This window comes from Haliotis rubra, unplaced genomic scaffold, assembly GCF_003918875.1.
Source record: "Haliotis rubra isolate DU_JTF1 unplaced genomic scaffold, ASM391887v1 Scf47, whole genome shotgun sequence".
Classification (NCBI taxonomy): Eukaryota; Metazoa; Mollusca; class Gastropoda; order Lepetellida; family Haliotidae; genus Haliotis; species Haliotis rubra.
In genome coordinates, this window is record NW_025767157.1 from 2,499,658 (window position 1) to 2,517,476 (window position 17,819).

A 17,819-nucleotide genomic window follows, 5' to 3' on the forward strand; every position below is an offset into this window, starting at 1 on the left:
GGGTTTGATTTCCCACATGGGTACAAAGTGTGAAGCCCATTTGCCCCTGCCGTGATATTGCTGGAATATTGCTAAAAGTGGCGTTAAACTAAACTCACTCACTCAACGTATGGAAACAAATATTTACACCACACAGCCAAAATAATATTTTACAGGTGTTATTTATGACCATGAAGGATCTTGGCATTTTTTTTTACATTTCACTTAGTGCGGCGTAAAGCTAAACTCACTCACTCACTTTACATTTCAACATTTGAGTTGTGGAAACTGCAGTCACATGCAACCATAAACACGATTAACATAACAGGAAAATATAATTGAAAAAATTGAAAAGCAAGAATGATGGAAAATTGATCTGTGTTGCCAATTGATGATTTATTTTAGGTGATCACAATAAATGTTTATATCTTACAGTTTTCACACATTTATATAACTATTCATATCGAGAGACAATCAAAAACTTATTTGTGTACACGGTCATGCTAGGAGATAAGTACGAGGTCATTGCACACAAGAAACTACGCTAGCTATATAAGAAGGCTCACAAGGCCTGAGCTTGGTAAGAGGTATGCACGCTACTATATGGGCTGTTTGATTGTATTACATTCCATCAGCGGGCCTGGTATTTACATGCACTACACTGTATAGCTGTCCACAGTGGGTCAAGTATTGTCACAGGGCTGTAACAGGAGCTATGTGGGTCAGCTGTAACTGTTGGAGGTCACCCTGACCTTGTTCATGAAGATAAACACGCCTCAGTTCATTGTTACGTTGCTATATATACTTAGGGATTAAGGTACTGTAAACTTATGTTGGTTAATGTTTCGTGGTAGGTTTGGAAACCATGCGGTATTCTTGTCTGAGATAGTGTGTGGTGAAAGGGAGATAACTCTAATATTTTTTTAAATGTATTGGTATACTTTGGTACAGCATTGTTGCTGTGGTTTGGTAATCTTTGGGCCTGAGTTCCTTGTCAGGAACTTTCAAGGGTTTTCTTGACACATGTTATTTATTTTTATTCTTGGATTGATTTGAGTAGCCATTGATGTTGTGTAACATGTTTTTCATTTAAAATGTTTTCACCAAAGCACTCAGAAATGTTATCTGGACTCTGATTTGTTTGTAGAATTAAATCAATTTTATTTTTTATTTTTATTTTTTGAAACACCATAAAGTTCAGTAAATATGTACAGCCATTAAGATATGATTTTATTCTTACAACATCTTGATGGCCCTGAAGATATATTTGCACTTCAACACGATGTGCTACAATTTGCTGTGCGACGTTGAGTCATTTGGCCACACAGGAACACATGAATTGTTGGTTTGAGACTCGGTTTGCCCCAGTTAAGTTTCTAGTGTTTTCATTAACCTACCCTTGCTTGTGGATTTCGTCAAAGTTGTAAGGTCCAAGAAATGCATGACTTCTGGCTACCTCCCAATTTATACTGACACAATGTGATGAAACTAATACTTGGAAAGTAGCTTCAAACTCAGCACACTCACACAATCACACATCAACCATCCATATGTGTGTAAGCCCATACTTCACTTTGCTGTACATAACTCACTTGATAAATCTCAGTTGTCATCAACTAGTTGTTCAATGTGGGAGTTATATACATGTATAAGTTTGATTTCCTGCTCAATGATGTCCATACCTGACGTGGTGGTGGTCATGCCGAAGACCCGGGTCCGATTCCCCACATGGGTACAATGTGTGAAACCCATTTCTAGTGTCCCCTGCCATGAAGCAGCGTAAAACAATAAACTTACGAACTCCATACCTGACCAATGTCCCTCCTTGTTTCAGATGGCACTCACGCACGCCAGGATTCAATGGAAGTAACGTGTAACCTAGACGAGCGGTGCAGGTGTGAAATACTCAAACCATTAGAACGGCGTCGGCAACGTGCAAGGCAGCGTTGTCTCGCTCACTCACTGGTCGGAACACCAAATTACATTGCGCCAGAGGTCTTGCTTCGACAAGGTAATGAAGGGAGACAAACAATAATTTAATATCCTTTTTATGGAATAATCATGATAAATATCATGAAAATGCTGCTTGTTAAAAAATAATCGTGATCTGTTTTGAAGGCGACTCTCATGTATTGATCATTGTGATATATTAATGTCCAATATTTCAATTACCTAAATTAGCTTTGTTGATGTTATTCAATACTGGTTACCATGGGAACTTTGCCCATGTGATAAAGTTGTTATTCAGTACTGGTATTGTTTCAGGTTATACCTCATGCTGTGATTGGTGGAGCGTTGGGGTGATCCTGTTCGAAATGCTTGTGGGTCATCCCCCTTTCTACGCCGCCACGCCAGCAGAGACGCAGTATAAGGTAACAGAGCATCTACATTTCCTCGATGCACAAAATATGCATTGTGAATAGGTGTTTGATGTGATTATATATTGCATTTTGACCTTGAATACTTACAGGCAGTTCTTCATAAACATTTATTTTGGTGGTTCAGATATGAAGCTTGGTCAACTTAACTGTATGGTGTCAACAGTTGATTTGGTAATTACTTATGACTGTAGGAATGTCTTCCCAATCAAGTTGTGGCAAAAAAGTACTGCTTCCTAGATTTGCAGATGATGTTAAAACACAACTGACGTGTTTCAATGGAGTGTGTTTTTGTCCAGCTTATTTTGTTGTCATCATAATGTGAATATAAGAGTGTTTGAAAATACATTTTCTTCTGAATAATTCATAGTTTGAATTATTAGGCAGTCAGATTGATGTCTTGCAATGCATTTTAATCACATTAGTGTTGTATGTGTCAGGTGATTGTTACAACACCAATGTTGAATATCTAGAAACTCATCACTAATGTCAACTTGTTTCAGGTGATAAACTGGGCTGAGACATTGAAGATTCCTCCGGAATCTAATTTGTCGAGCGCAGCCAGCAACCTTATTCTGCGTCTGTGCTGCGGCCCTGAGGAGCGACTTGGACGGAACGGGGCCATGGAAGTCAAGAAACACCCATTCTTCTCTGATATCAACTATGATGGCCTCCGTCAGTCACCAGCACCGTTCGTTCCAACGATCAGATATGCAACAGACACTTCCAACTCCGATCCTGTTGATCCCGAGAAACTTCGGAATAGTGACTCCGAAGATGCAAAGAGAGTGGACTCAAAATATGAAAATGGAAAACATCCAGAACATGCGTTCTTCGAGTTTACATTCAGACGTTTTTTTGATGATGGAGGACATCCGTGTCCTCTCATGAATCCTGACGCTGAGTCCAACTCTCCTGTATATGTTTAGCATCAGCTAAACTTTCTCGTCTTAACCTAATTGTGATAACTAACAAGACTGACCAAGTGCCTGACTGAGATTCAACATGGCCACTCACAGCAGACGCAAGGAATACTGAAGAAAATGTGATATGAAATATGTCGCTAAAGACATAAGCCACTGAACAGGACTTAACTAACTACGACACAAACCCGACAAAGACTGTAACCCGTATGATGACAAACGTCCAACTTTCGATGCTGCTGTCTGTGACGCAGCTCTGATGAAAGTAGCGCCCTACTTCGAATGCCATCTCCTGCAGAGTATACTAACCTCTCTGCTGTGGACTCCTTGCAACGTCGAGCAACGACCAAGCAGAGAGGGAACTACCTTGGTGCAAACTTCAAAGAAGATATTCATTTAAAAAAATGAAAAAAAAAGTTAAAGTCTGTTCAGTGTGTCGTCTTGCTGTGAGTGGTTCAGTGATATCTTTCCATAAAATGGAAATGTCCACCATTTGACAGGCTAGGGGGCGTGGCTTCCCTTGCCTGTCTGGTGAGTCTGCCTGTTGGGCAGGCAACTGTTAAGCTTCTATTAGTGATATTTGTTATGCAGGTCTTGTTAGAGAGTGACTTGATGGACCTAATGTCTGACTGTACATAGCAGGGCTGAGTGGGGAGCAGTGTGAAGCTCAGAATGAGTGCATCATTGTGTTATCGCACTACAGCTAGATCTAAGTCGCCACCTCATCCTGTCCTCCTCAAAACACCATCTTGACTTTCCTTTGCAACAACTTGAGATTCCTAGAGTGCCTTCTTCACCCTGTAACTCTTTCAGCGACAAGTCTCTTGTCAGCAAGGACAAATTATATTTCAACATGAGAAATGATTGCTGAAAGAGTTAAAATATTTTTTTATTAAATGCTTTTTTCAGAATTTGACAGATAAAAGCATTATCTGTATGTAACATTTGCCATACCGTCCAACTGTTATTGTTTTTTTTTTATCCCATAGATTTTTCCGCGGATCATATTTGTAGACCTCCTTTAACAAACGTCCAAATTTGCTGATTCTCAAGTTTTTGTAAAGGAAATTCAGTTTCTTGATGTACATAATCAGCATCGTCATATTATATATCATGCTCTGCACAGGCTGGAAATGTGCAGAAGTGCTCTTTTTGTACAGAATGTTAGAAGCCCATGCAATCTGCTGCATATCTGCCTGTGTGTGCTGGCATGCCGAAGTGTTTGTGTATGTGGCCAGCCTCTGTATGCCATTTGCCAACACAGTTGTGTAAGCCATCAGTAGACACATCTGTGTATGCCGTCTGCTTCATGTGCATGCCGTCTGCTTACACATGTAAGACGTCTGCTTACATGTGTGTGCAGTCAGCCTACACACCTGTGTTCGGCATTTGCATACAGCCTGTGTATGTCGTCTGCCTACATGCCTGTGCTTATTAGCTTGTACAGAGGTGGGCAGGGCACGCCAACAAGTATGTTAATATGTACATAGTCCGGCTGTGTGTCTGCCTGGCTGTAGTACTGTATAAAGTGATGGGGAGTAGCCATGGCTACACTGTACAGAGCAGTGAAGAAGGGATCTGTAAGAAAAGGCAATATTCTTCAATAAAATGTTATTAAACAATACAGTGTTGTTGTTAGCTGTTCACACTGAGAGAAGGATCTGGCAGCCAGAGAGGACACACTACACACTACACCAAGTGATCCACAAATTGTAATTACTCACTGTAAACACTTCCTCATATAGAGGAAGTTAGAAATCTCATTGCACTAACAGTCAAATGAAACATTATGGAACATTAATCAAAGTGAAAATGAACTCATGATTAGAAATGTCTTGATCAATGTGTGTGGTAACGTTTGATGCCAAACAAACTGATTCTAAGACAAAAGGACATATTTGGGCTTGATAGCGTTTACAGTATGGGTGATATTGGAATAAGCTGACACATGACTCGGTCATCTGTACTTTTTAATAATTGTTAAAGACCACACATTTGACTAAACATGACTTTTCATCCTTGGAAAAAGTTTAGCAGTAATAGTTCAGAGGCCCAGATAAGCTGCGTATCCGGGTAAAATATGCATAGAAAATTTCCAATTACGCATTGAAAAATAATTGTTGCGTATCAATTACGCATTTAAAATGTTAGATACGCTAAAAGTTTAAAACAAATGCGTACAGAATATATCTATAAAAATCGCTTGCGTAATGAAAAAGACATTGATTGCTATCAAGATAGTATAGGACTAGTGTTGTACTGTCAGTATAGGATGAGTGATTTTTTATGAAATCATTTCCATTATATTTAAGTTGGTTTTGATTAGGTATGACATAAGGCAGAACATACCTGCTTAGTAAACTTACTCAATGACATAATACTTAGGTGAGTAAAATGACTGAAATACGCACATATTTGAAAGCAGTGGGTAACGGAAAATGAAATACCACTCAACATTCATAATACCCACTCCAAGAAAATACAATGGGTACAGTACCCACATGAGCTAAATCTTATCTGGAGCTCTGATAGTTGTAAGCTACATAATGCAAGTGAAAACCATTGGTGGCAAACAGTTTTCAAATACATTAGTGTTGGCAAAATCAATGTACATAACATTCTATAAGAACCAGCTCATCATCTGACAGCATAAACTGTCATTATATTGATTCATGACATGAGGCCAACATTAATACGACAAGAGGATGAATCTTTTGGCAGCTGATAGTGGACTGTCCATGTTGATGAATACAAGGAACCTCACACAAAAAGCTTATGGCTGTATCTCCTGAGATAAATATATACAAATATTACACATGAACATGACCGTTTATGTAGGTTGTGTTGTCTTCTTTGACAATATAGGTTATTAGGTCTCATCAGGCAGAATACTTCATATACTGAATAATTTGATGAAATGAAGTACATACCCATGCAAAGAGAATAATAATAATGAAAAACAACAATAACAAGACAGTGGTGATGATAGATGTTTATAATGGATTTAGTGAAAAATAATATTGTACTTTATAATCGTTTATTTCGAACACAATTCCTTGTTAACATGTCATTTTAGCTACTCATATCTGGTGATTTATTTGCTAGCATTGACATTATCTCTTAATGCAGAGTATCAGTTACAGCTGCCCTGGGAAATACTTCTGATTTCATTATCCAACACACTTTCTTCTTAAGACATTTATTTTTAAAATATTGAACTTGCATATTATTTGCAATGTTCCTGAAAACTCAAGTGTTAATTGTATGCTAGGCTGTTAAATTGTTTATTAGTATACATTTGAAGTGTAAATGAAACAAACTCTGAATATCAAAATCACACAGGCATCTGTTATTTTCTCTTGCCCATGTGAAAATCCACGAAAAGGCACCAAATATATTCATTAGTGGTCTGCAACCTGTGCAAGCGTCTAGGGTTATCTGTTCGTGGCCATCGACAAATGGGATATTATTTATATACATGTACATCATTTTCCTAGCTGGTCAATGGTTAAATAAGTACTCGGTGGGAAAATTGTTTTACTAATGTTCAAAATACGCAAGCAATGCATTCCGAAACAGCTCTGTAGGTCAAACTTGAAAGTCGTCTTGTGACCCGGAAGCAGTCGTTTGACCTCTAAAACGTAAAACATGCTGAGGAGTCTTATGCAACCTTTGGCTTGAAAATCAAAGCACTCCTCATCACGGAGCAACTGTCAGAATGGGACGTGCAGTTTCGAAGATGTCGAGGCCGTTGAAAAATTTCAACGTTGAGAACCGGGCTCAAAGGGCATTAGACAAACAAGTAGATCAACCCAAAGTAGCACCTCGATATCCTTCGTCTGCTCAATTATTGGACAAATTTGCGGATGGTTTGTACCTGCCTCATTTAGTCTTGTTGACACCTTACGGTCTCATTAACTCATTAATTTGAATGATATCGTATGTCGTTATGTTTATATTTAAGTAGATCTATAATAGCAATTTAGCAATCTACTGTAGGATAAGGGGTGTTAGATACAAACAATCTAGCACCTCCCAAAGAAATGACAACTGCTGAAGAAAAACATTTGTGAATATTTTTGCATATATATCATTATCCCGTAATGCTGTGACACCAACTGATCTTTAAAAAAAAAGGGATTAATGTCACTGTTCGTTTAGTGCAATGTAGCAGGGAATACCTTACTGTCTTAGTCCAAGTTTCGTTTTATCACAGGTCAAGTACATCTTCATTTTTCAAGAAACAGTCCATGGCTATAGGCCTAAAGCTGTGGTTCACTCAACAGTAACATTCTAGCTTTGATAGAGTTAGCTGCTGACTTTGCACCTGTGTTCAGAAGCTCGGTCAGAATGCATATGAAAGAATAATGTAAAATTGTGAACTCACCCAAACCTTTTGTCTTTAATAACTCAAAAAAGCAGATGACAAACATCTAGAGACATGAACCAATGATTTTCAGATCATCCTGAATACCTGACAGCTCAGAAAACCAAGCATGGCAAACTGGTTGACAACATGAGGAAGTTGCAGTTAGACTCCCACGGACCTCCCCCACAGGTAGGCATGCACCCATCAAGATTCATGCTTCGGGCACAAATCAGCAGTCACAAATCAGTTTTAGGAAACTGAATGTTAGATTTAATGATTTTCAGAGATTGTAGCTCTGAATAAAACATATAATCTTTATTTAATCATTCGAGTCCTCCTTCATATTTTTCATTAGGTTAGAACTCGTGAAGATCCGGGTTAGAATTGGTCTACAGCATCCCATGCTTGTTGTAAGAGGCAACCAATAGGATCGGGTGGTCGGGCTCGCTGACTTGGTTGACACTTGTCATTGTATCTCCATTGTGTAGGTTCATGCTCATGATGTTATTCGCTGGATTATTTGGTCCAGACTCCATTATTTACAGACTGCCGCCAAATAGCTGGAATATTGCTGAGTGTGGCGTTAAACAGTGGTACAACGACCAGCCAATCAATGATTAGGTTAAAGTACTGTAGGAAATATCTACATTTATATCTACAACCTATATCAACCATAGTTAATATGTGAAATATCTGTTAAACTAAGTTTGGCCTAACTACAGTTTCAGTGGTAGGGAGAATTTTTGTTTTGTATATTCAGAATACTATGAACGTAATCAACAACCTTTTAAGGTAAAACATCAAAACAAAACTTAACATTATTATTTTAACAATGTGTGGTGGTATTGGGATGTGGAAGTTTTGGGATATGACCATTGTTTTTAGCAGCTATACATATTTTTTCTAGGTTTTGCCCAATTGTACGAGAAACATGCTTTTCTGGATATCCTATGAAGCATCCCACTGAACGCAAAGTTAGGCCGATGTGGATTATTTCGACATATGCTATTTGCAATTGTAACAGCCTGAAAACAGTTTTTTTCTATTTCCGACAGTTCTTTAGTTTTCTCTATTTTTTGGACAATATGAATTTATAGACTATTCTTATAAAGTCTTAACTATAGTTTGTATTTTCCCTTATCCTGACTCATGCTTAATTGCTCGTCTCCTTCCTCTTGCGAACGTTAGTGGAACACTTGTTTCTCCTATTGAAGCTCCCTTCAATAAAAACAGACGTAAAATCACTACTCACCAAGAGTTATCCGTTGATCCGTTTTGGCGGGAAACTGTGGCGCCACCATTCCCACATGCTTCACTCTCTCCTTCTTCGCCCTAGTGAGCGGTTGGGAGAGCGCCTGGGTCTCCTATACGGCACTATATCCTTTCATTAATTAGTTATTACCCTCTATTTTACTTTTATAGAGGTTTAGGAAGTATCTTACAACAATATGGGTTAATATTTATTTACGTATTTTGCACTGTTTATTCACGGTTTGTCCGTGTTTGTTCAGTTGTTTACATTTCATGAAATCCTGTTTTCGTTGTAGATTTAGATTCTCTGCTGCAGACCCACATCAACTGTGCCCTAGCTGCACTCGCCATGTACTTCCAGCTCGCTGCATTTATTGTCAGCATTTAACCAATTTTGCATTTAATAAATACCTTCTTTGTGTACTTAGGCGTGCTGCAGACAGGTCAAGGCGGCTTTGTCAAGTCATGGATAAGCCGGCTGAGTCCCTCACGGGTCAACTGATGTCAAGCGACCCTCTTCCTTCAAGTGATCGCGGAGATTTCCTCGGGGGCGGAGTGGGGCGTTGTCCGCCACCTCAAGAAGAGGGCTGCCGCTCGGACATCCCATCATCGCAGACTAAGAAAAAGAAGCCATCCTCTACGCAGAGAAGGCTACACACCCTAAGGCGACGACCGACCCCAAAGGGGCGTCTCGCGAACTACTAGAACTTTTCGGCGAGATTGTTCCGATGACAGAAAGAGGACTCTATGATGAGCCGCGCTCATCATCCCGAGATACATCACCACAAGAAGCGGGCCTCAGCAGCGGTAACATCAAGCGCAGTTGTCTCGCGCAGTCGAGGTATCTACACTGGCGGCAGATGAAGCGATCCCTGGGCCATATCGCTACCAGCGCCAGAAAGGGCAGCTCATCTCACACGCAGACATTCAACCGGGGAATTCATGCAGCAGTTCTCACAGCAGATCATGGAGATGATGGACAGGCGCTTCGCACTGGAAAGGGCATCGCATGATCAACAACCAGACCGCCATAGAGCGGACCGGACAGCGAAGGTTCCAGCGCAGAAGCGAGACCCGGAGAGGCCTTCCAGCAGCGTGGCGACTGGGAACAGATCTACGCTTCAGGGCGTCAACCAGCCTGTGCGAAGGGCGACGCCTATCCCCAGATGCGAATCAGATGATCAGCATTCGCGAAGGCACTCGCGAAGGGCTTCAGACACAGCCTCAAGGACATCTTCAACATCGCATAGATCGTCGAGGGATTCACCGAGGCATTCGCGAACCCAGAGACGCTCACCTCTGCGCAGGTCTCCATGCAGGTTGCCTTACAGACGCAGTTCGCCGGGCTCCACGCAGGTCTCCGCGCAGGTCTCCACGAAGGTCTCCGCGCGCAGGTCCCCACGCGGAGTCTCAGCGCAGGTCTCCGCAGGCAGCGAAGGTCACCACGCAGATCACCATCGGAGGAGGATCAACATTCCCAGATCAGCGCACCTGTCACAGAGGACGACGGCGGGATCATCTTCTCGGACTCGGAAATCAGATACTGGATGGCCAACGGTCTGGACTTAGCGTCACCCTCTAAGGAAGAGAATGCAGCTCAGACTTACCTGATGCAGGGCGATGGCGTCGACACGATCACTCTACCACCAATTGATCCTATCTCGGAGGTTCGGAGAACTTAGCGCAGCCTTCAAGAAGGCCCGCGAAATCTCAGGCTGCATCCTCCACAGTTCAGCGCCAAAGAAGTTCTCGGCTCCACAACATGGACCCATTCCTGAAAGCGCAGGAGATTGATGATAACTACAAAGTCATCAACGACTCCAAGACCAAGTCTTATAAGATCGATGACAAGAAGTTGGCGCAAATTGAGACGATGACCAGGCGGATGTTCTTCGGCCTCAACAGATCCAGGACAGTAAATGAGACGCTCATCGCTAAGTTCAGGGACTCTTCTGCGGAAGAAGACCGGATGATCTACTCTGCGTTACTCATGCAGAAGAAGGACCAGCAGTTTATGACGGACCATCTATCATCATTCTCCGCAGCTTTGACTTTGGCAAGACGACAAGGTCTCCTCGCATCCTGCAACTGGAGTGAACGCTTCACTCAGTCCCTCTACAGAGCCCCATGGTCGACTCCATCCATCTTCGCTGGAGAGATTGATGATGTCGCCAAGGAAGTTACCAAAGACTCCAGGGAGGTCCTCATGATAAAGTCCATCGATACACTGGCCAGTGTCATCAGGCAGACATCCCAGTGCTACTCGGGAAAGTCGAAGTTCGCCGGTCTTCAGAAGGCAAGAGACAAGAAAATGAGCACCTCCAGGGGCAGGAAGGACTCTTTTAGGTAAGCCCATCCGGCAACTATAGAGGGCGACCTGGACGAGGCAGGGCACCCAGAGGTGCCAGGGATCATCGACGATGAAAGAGGGGTTCCGAACGACTGGAGTCTTCCACCCACAGCCGTTCCCGTACAACCTTCACAAGTGGGTGGACGTCTTCAACTATACTGGGAGAACTGGGGACTACTTCAAGATCCATTTGTATCCAACATCCTAAGAGACGGATATCGCATACAACTACAAGCAGCTCCGCCGCTAACAGTCGACCCTCAAAAGTTCGACTTCAAGACCCATCGGACAGAGAGGCTACGAGAGGCGGTTACATCTCTACTAGAGAAGGAAGCCATAGAAGTAGTGGATCAAGACCACATCACACCAGGTTTCTACTCCCCAGTTTTCCTAGTACCCAAGAAAAACTCCAAAGAAAAGTTCTGACTCATCTACAATATGAGGGCGTTCAACAGAGATTATCTACTCAGGCCTCCCAAGTTCAGCATGATACATCTACCTCAATTACTCCACCTCGTCCGTCCGAGGGACTACATGGCCAGCATAGATCTACAGGAGGCCTACCTGCATATTCCTGTACATCCGGACTCGAGGAAGTACCTCAGGTTTACACTGGACAGACAACACTACCAATGGAAGGTCCTGCCATTTGGGTGTCGAAGCCCATTGTCACATATCTACATCATCAAGGTCTACGCAGTGCATTCTACCTAGACGACGGGATTCAAGTCCAATAAGATCCCAAGCATCTCAGACTACAACTGGACTTCACCATCAGACTGCTTACACAACTGGGGTGGCTAGTGAATCTCCTCAAGTCGGACCTAGAACCTACACAGGACCTGCAGTTCCTAGGAATCCGGTTCCTCACGACGCAGAACCGCATAGTAGTACCAGAGGACCGATGGCTCAAGATACAACAGACAATCTCGCAAGCTCTACTCTCTCCGTGGCCACTACAACAATGGCAGAGTCTGTTGGGTCTCCTCACGTCAGCGCCAAGACATGACAGCCAGAGGAAGGTTACAACTTCGCCCACTACAGGTCTTCGTCAATGCTCATCTAGGCGACCGGAATCGCCGGACTCCCGGGCCTTTCGACCACATCTACTATGGTGGACTCAGAGATCGAATGTCTGCGAAGGCACCTATTTAACAGAGCGAGTGCAAGACACATCATTTACGTGGGCGCATCACTCCAAGGTTGGGGAGCACACCTCGACAGCGGCGTGTCAGCGGGACATGGACCAAAGAGGAGAAAGGTCTGCACATCAACATGCTGGAAATGAAAGCAGTCGTAAGCGCCATACTCCACTGGACCACCATTCTACAGAATGCTCATCTGATGGCATTACGGACAACTCCACAGTGGCATTCTACATAAACAAGCAAGGATCAACACGGTCGCCGAACCTCCTGGACCTCTGCTTTCAACTGTTCGACCTAACAGGCGATCTGAACATCCACATAAGAGCATGCCACATTCGGGGAGCCAAGAATGTGATAGCAGGCGCGCTCTCCGTCCAGCGCAACCATCTCCAACAGAATGGATGCTACATCCAGAGATCTTCAAGCAGATCATCCAAGAGATGGAAGTACCGCTAATAGACCTCTTAGCCACGAGATTCAACAATCAACTGACACCATTCGTCTCACCAGTGCCAGATCCACAAGCATGGGCAGCGGACGGCTCTAAGCATATCCTGGGAAGGACTAAGCGGCGTGCGCGCGTTCCACCGCCAGCGCTAATACCGAGGGTGTTGCAGAAAATCAGCCAGATGAGCGACCTCCAACTGATTTTGGTCAGCCCTACTGGCCAGCGAGAATATGGTTCCCCATTCTCATACAAGAACTAGGACCACCTCAACTGCAACTACCAGAGTGGGCCGAATCTACTAGTACATCCTCACACAAAGCAGGCACAGCAACCCAGGGGTGTTCCGACTGCGTGTGGACTGTATCAAGGCGTGCTTGAACAAGAGAGGATATTCCGCCAGGGCAGCGAAAGCAGTCACACTAGCTCTCACGCGAAGTCTACGCGCAACGCAATGCGCTGCGACAAGTGGCGAAGCTTCGAGACATATGCGCTGCGAGGAGCGGTTTTACAGCCATAAAAGCGACACACCCTCAAGTGGCGGACTACCTTTGTCACCTACGGCAAACAAAGCGATTAAAAGGGTCAACACTCTCAACATACCTAGCGGCATTGAGCTCAGTCATCACCATGAGGACAGGTGCCAAGCTGACGAAAGTACCAGAGTTACTGGCCTTACTATGCTCTTATAAATTGGAGGACCAACAACAGAGATTTAAAGCTCCGATTGTGGGACCTCAACGTTGTTCTCGACATCTCACCAGTGGCGTCTGAACCATTAGAGAGGACATCCTTCGAAATCTTGACACATAAGACGCTGTTCCTGCTAGCCCTAGCAACAGCAGCAAGGATGTCGGAAATACATGCTCTGGACTACAAGAGAACACGATTTGATGAGAATCAAAACACCGTGCATATGGGACTGGGATGGGACTTCATAGCAAAGAATCAACTGCCAGGTCAACCTGACAGACAATTCCACGTCCCAGCATTATCATCCGTCCTTGGACCACAAGATACGCAGGACCTATCCTTGTGCCCAGTAAGAGCATTGAAAGTATACCTACAAAGATCCAGGATCAGGAGACAGAAATTCAAAGCGTCTCTTCATCCCGATATCAACAGCGACACAGACAGAGGTCTCCCGCTCACGATATCAATCTGGATCAGAACTGTCATACTCTACGGGCCTACAAAGCAGCAGGACTTGATCCTCCAAAAGCCTCCAACCCAACACGAAGTTAGAGCTCTGGCGTCAACACTTCGCTCTACATGGGAATTGCTCGATCCACGGCGATAATGGAGGGCTGCTTTTGGAAATCGGACATGGTGTTTGCAAACCACTACCTGAGGGGATCGCCATCGAGGGCGTCTCCGGCATTCACCGAGGATGACTCCTGGCATTCACCAGTTGACAGTCCCTGCTGGTTGTAGCACAACAGTTGACAGTCCCTCAAAGACTTGAAAAAGGCAAGGAGAGTTCTGCTTAAATCACATGACTTCACATCACTGATAAGTGATCGGACCCAGTACTTGTAAGGATACTCGTACAGGAAAGGGTCGCTTCTCTACTTGGTGCTTGCATCAAGAAATGGAGTCACAAAATCCACGTAAAATGTTAACAGAAGAAAGGACCAAGCGTTAACTATTGTGGTCCCCGTCAAAAGGCAGCTGGAAGTACAGGGTGCGCAGCAGCAGAGACTAGCAAGTGCCAATCTGAAGTTCCCCTAGGGGGGTATATCTGACGTAAATCACTAAAAGAAATCCAGAAGTAGCTTGACCCACCACCAAATCCGACGGATTCTACAAGCAATTAAGCATGAGTCAGGATAAGGGAAAATATGTAATTTTCTGAATAAAATTGATATTTTATACTTATCCTGACTCATGAGGTAAGCCCTCCCAACCTCCCCACTAGACACTTTGGATTTCCCTGCAAATTTAAGTGTCGGGCTCATAATCAGGAGAGAGTGAAGCATGTGGGAACGGTGGCGCCACAGTTTCCCGCCAAAACGGATTAACGGATAACTCTTGGTGAGTAGTGATTTTACGTCTGTTTTTATTGAAGGGAGCTTCAATAGGAGAAACAAGTGTTCCACTAACGTTCGCAAGAGGAAGGAGACAAGCAATTAAGCATGAGTCAGGATAAGTATAAAATATCAATTTTATTCAGAAAATTACATTTTTCTACAATGTAACTGTTTTTGTTTCTTTGATCATAACTCTCCATACATCAGTTAAATTGGAAGATCCAAGTTTTTGTAAACTGTGTTTCTTGTCCTTTGTTATTGATGTTCTCAAGGTCCCTTGAAGAGTTCAAAACTGAATCCAGTCTCCACTGTGGGCTTAACTTTGAAGTTGGGAACTCACTCTTAAGTGTCCCCAACTGTAATTATAGAAATGCTGGAATATGTTGCAAAGCACTGACATAGAGCAATTCCAAGGGACTGGTTGTTGCATTTGTCATCGTTTTTTCCTGTGAATATCCCTGAATTCCTCACTGGTTCGCGATCTCTGCTGCATTACCTATAAGTGCAGTTAATGATATAAATATAACGATTGAAAGAAAGAGTCAATGTATGTCTTTAGATTTTTGGCATTATTACTCTATTATGTTTTTATGCACTTTGGAACATCCTTGAAAATCTTTGTTGAACTGGTTTTAGTGCGTTTGAAAAATGACTGTAATATCTAGGCATTATGTTAATTCCTTAATGAATCATATTTTACAATAAGTACCTGGGTTTGTGAAAACAACTATTAGTGTTTTCTGTCTCACATCAAAGAACTTTCCAATGATAGCATAAACGAAGTGGATTCTGTTCAGTGTTACAACAAATGAATGAAAACAAACAAAATCAAATATTGTAAATGTCAACCGTTATATATATGACGAAAGTTGCATGAATATAAACAGGCAGTTACCTTGTTCAAGGAATGTATCCATGTAACTTCATTCATAGATAAATTATATGTACATGCAATTGCTGTGTACTAAAGTTAATGATGACCCGCGAAGATCCGGGGTAGAATAGGTCTTCAGCAACCCATGCATGCCACAAAAGGTGACTATGCTTGTCGTAAGAGGCGACTAACGGGATCGGGTGTTCAGGCTTGCTGACTTCCCAATTGCGCAGATCGATGCTCATGCTGTTGATCACTGGATTGCCTTGTCCAGACTCGATTATTTACAGACCGCTGCCATATAGCTGGAATATTGCTGAGGGCGGCGTGAAACTAAACTTACTCACTCACTCACTAAAGTTAATAATTGTTTATACATTATATTTCCAAATCACGACATCTGATGAGCATCCAACATTGTTTTTGTCTGCTTGTTTGGGTTGTAGACATTTATTAACACACATCCTTTTGGTATGCGTATGCGCATATAAGTCTATATCATTGTCTCAAAGTTTGTATCAGCTGTCTGTACTGAAAAGATGTCTGCCAGCAAAGGAGACTTAGGTGGCCATGTTGAAGATTGGTCAGTGCCCCTTTAAACCATACCCACACATTCGCTAAGATCTGGCCCAGTGGTTATGGAGTACTGAGTTTGGGTATTGAGTACATAGAATTCACAGTCATATGGTGTAGTTTTTGACAGCCCACTATATACAAGATAGCAACATTTTCTAGACTTACACCGAAGAATTATTCAAATTAATGGTAGGGTTTGGTGAATTCAAGTACGTGCTATATTTTTCAAAATACAGATGTTCTTTGTGATGTTTTTCTTAAGATCAAATCAAAACCCCGGTCCATGCCTGAAAGGAGAGACAAGTTGGAAGACCCAGAGTTTGGTTTTCTTGAACCAGAGAGAATTCCAGAAGGACGGACGTCTATACTCCATGCAATGCAGTTTATCACTGAGCATCAGACAGCTCCGCAGAATTACACCTCATCTCAGATTGCACATGAATACAAGCTGGATGAAGCACATGTACAACAAATACTTAAGTACTTTCAGACTTTCCATATGCATTTGCCTAAAGCTTTGCTGGACAAGCATCCTCAACTGCTGCACAGCATGGGTAAGAGGGAGCCTGTTCAGATTAAAGGCGGAGACAGTACAATGTTGAAAGCATCCTCGGAGACGGATGGCACCAAAGTATGATAGTGGCTGTGTAGTAATAGTGTGTGAATCTGAAGAGTATGTTACCTGGGATACGGTGAAAACAGGCAGAAGTCAGATACCATGATCTTGTCACCTGTGAGGTGCAATTGTTTCAATCTAGATAATAAAATACTGACCATTCTTTGTTTCTCTGGTTTCTGATAAATAATGATGCAAATAGTGTTTTGGTGGTGAAGTTCATTGATGGGGAGATCAATATTCACAGGGATGTGCAGCAGGGAAGCTTTGTTGGTTGTGTTGATTGTATTGAAGAATGCGCCAAACCATCTAATACATGGATCATGTAGTGACAGAAATTTAAATAAAATGATTTTGAGAAGATCGGTCATTAATGTGTGTACAATAAGCATTAAACACATCAGCGAGTGTATTTCATAAAATGAACTTGAACTTTGTAAATTAAATGTAATGAGTGGGTGAGGACACTGTTTACTTTTCACTTGCCCATGCTGTCACTGGTATATTTCAATGTCTACTCAGTTTGGGATAAATGACAGGTTTGTCTCTAAAATGTTACTTCTTCACTATATGGCTGAAATAATGCCTGTGTGATGTTTAATTTTACCTTCCTCAAAGATTGTACACTCACACCAGCCAAAGTCAGTTTACGGTGAAACACACACATTTTCCTTGACAGTTTGCATTAGGTGATCAGGGGTGGAAATAACCCATTGCCCGACGTCCGAGTCTAGTGTTTTTTTCTGTGGGGCAAGCAAATTTGTATATCACACTGTACCGGTGTCCAGTTGACTTTCCAATGTTAATTATGTTGTTTATTTAAAAAATCAACAAGAAAACGGCCGGTATAGTGGGAAAATTATCAGGTCAAGTGATTTTA

General features: G+C 42.5%; 2 protein-coding genes across 2 annotated transcripts in view; both read left to right on the forward strand.

Annotated features, from left to right (window-relative positions):
* LOC124290623 (serine/threonine-protein kinase LATS1-like) overlaps nt 1–4,902 on the forward strand; it is a 47,807-nt gene extending 42,905 nt beyond the window's left edge. Inside the window, exons 5-7 of the mRNA XM_046727389.1 lie at nt 1,814–1,990; nt 2,245–2,351; nt 2,861–4,902. Coding sequence (XP_046583345.1) covers nt 1,814–1,990; nt 2,245–2,351; nt 2,861–3,286 — 710 coding nt within the window. The 3' untranslated portion in view covers nt 3,287–4,902. The remainder of the gene's footprint in view (nt 1–1,813; nt 1,991–2,244; nt 2,352–2,860) is intronic.
* Nucleotides 4,903–6,879: 1,977 nt separating this feature from the next.
* LOC124290625 (NADH dehydrogenase [ubiquinone] 1 alpha subcomplex assembly factor 4-like) lies at nt 6,880–17,102 on the forward strand. Its single transcript, XM_046727395.1, has 3 exons — nt 6,880–7,149; nt 7,741–7,838; nt 16,586–17,102. Exons 1-3 carry the CDS (start codon nt 6,999–7,001, stop codon nt 16,958–16,960), a joined length of 624 nt encoding a protein of 207 aa, XP_046583351.1. The 5' UTR covers nt 6,880–6,998; the 3' UTR covers nt 16,961–17,102.
* Nucleotides 17,103–17,819: the final 717 nt, after the last annotated feature.

Excerpts from the sequence above, each read along its gene's own strand:
- LOC124290625 (XM_046727395.1), top strand. The coding sequence starts at position 6,999 with ATGGGACGTGCAGTTTCGAAGATGTCGAGGCCGTTGAAAAATTTCAAC. Across the intron at positions 7,150-7,740 it reads ATTGGACAAATTTGCGGATG|ATCATCCTGAATACCTGACA; the intron begins GTTTGTACCTGC and ends AATGATTTTCAG. Across the intron at positions 7,839-16,585 it reads CCCACGGACCTCCCCCACAG|ATCAAATCAAAACCCCGGTC; the intron begins GTAGGCATGCAC and ends GTTTTTCTTAAG.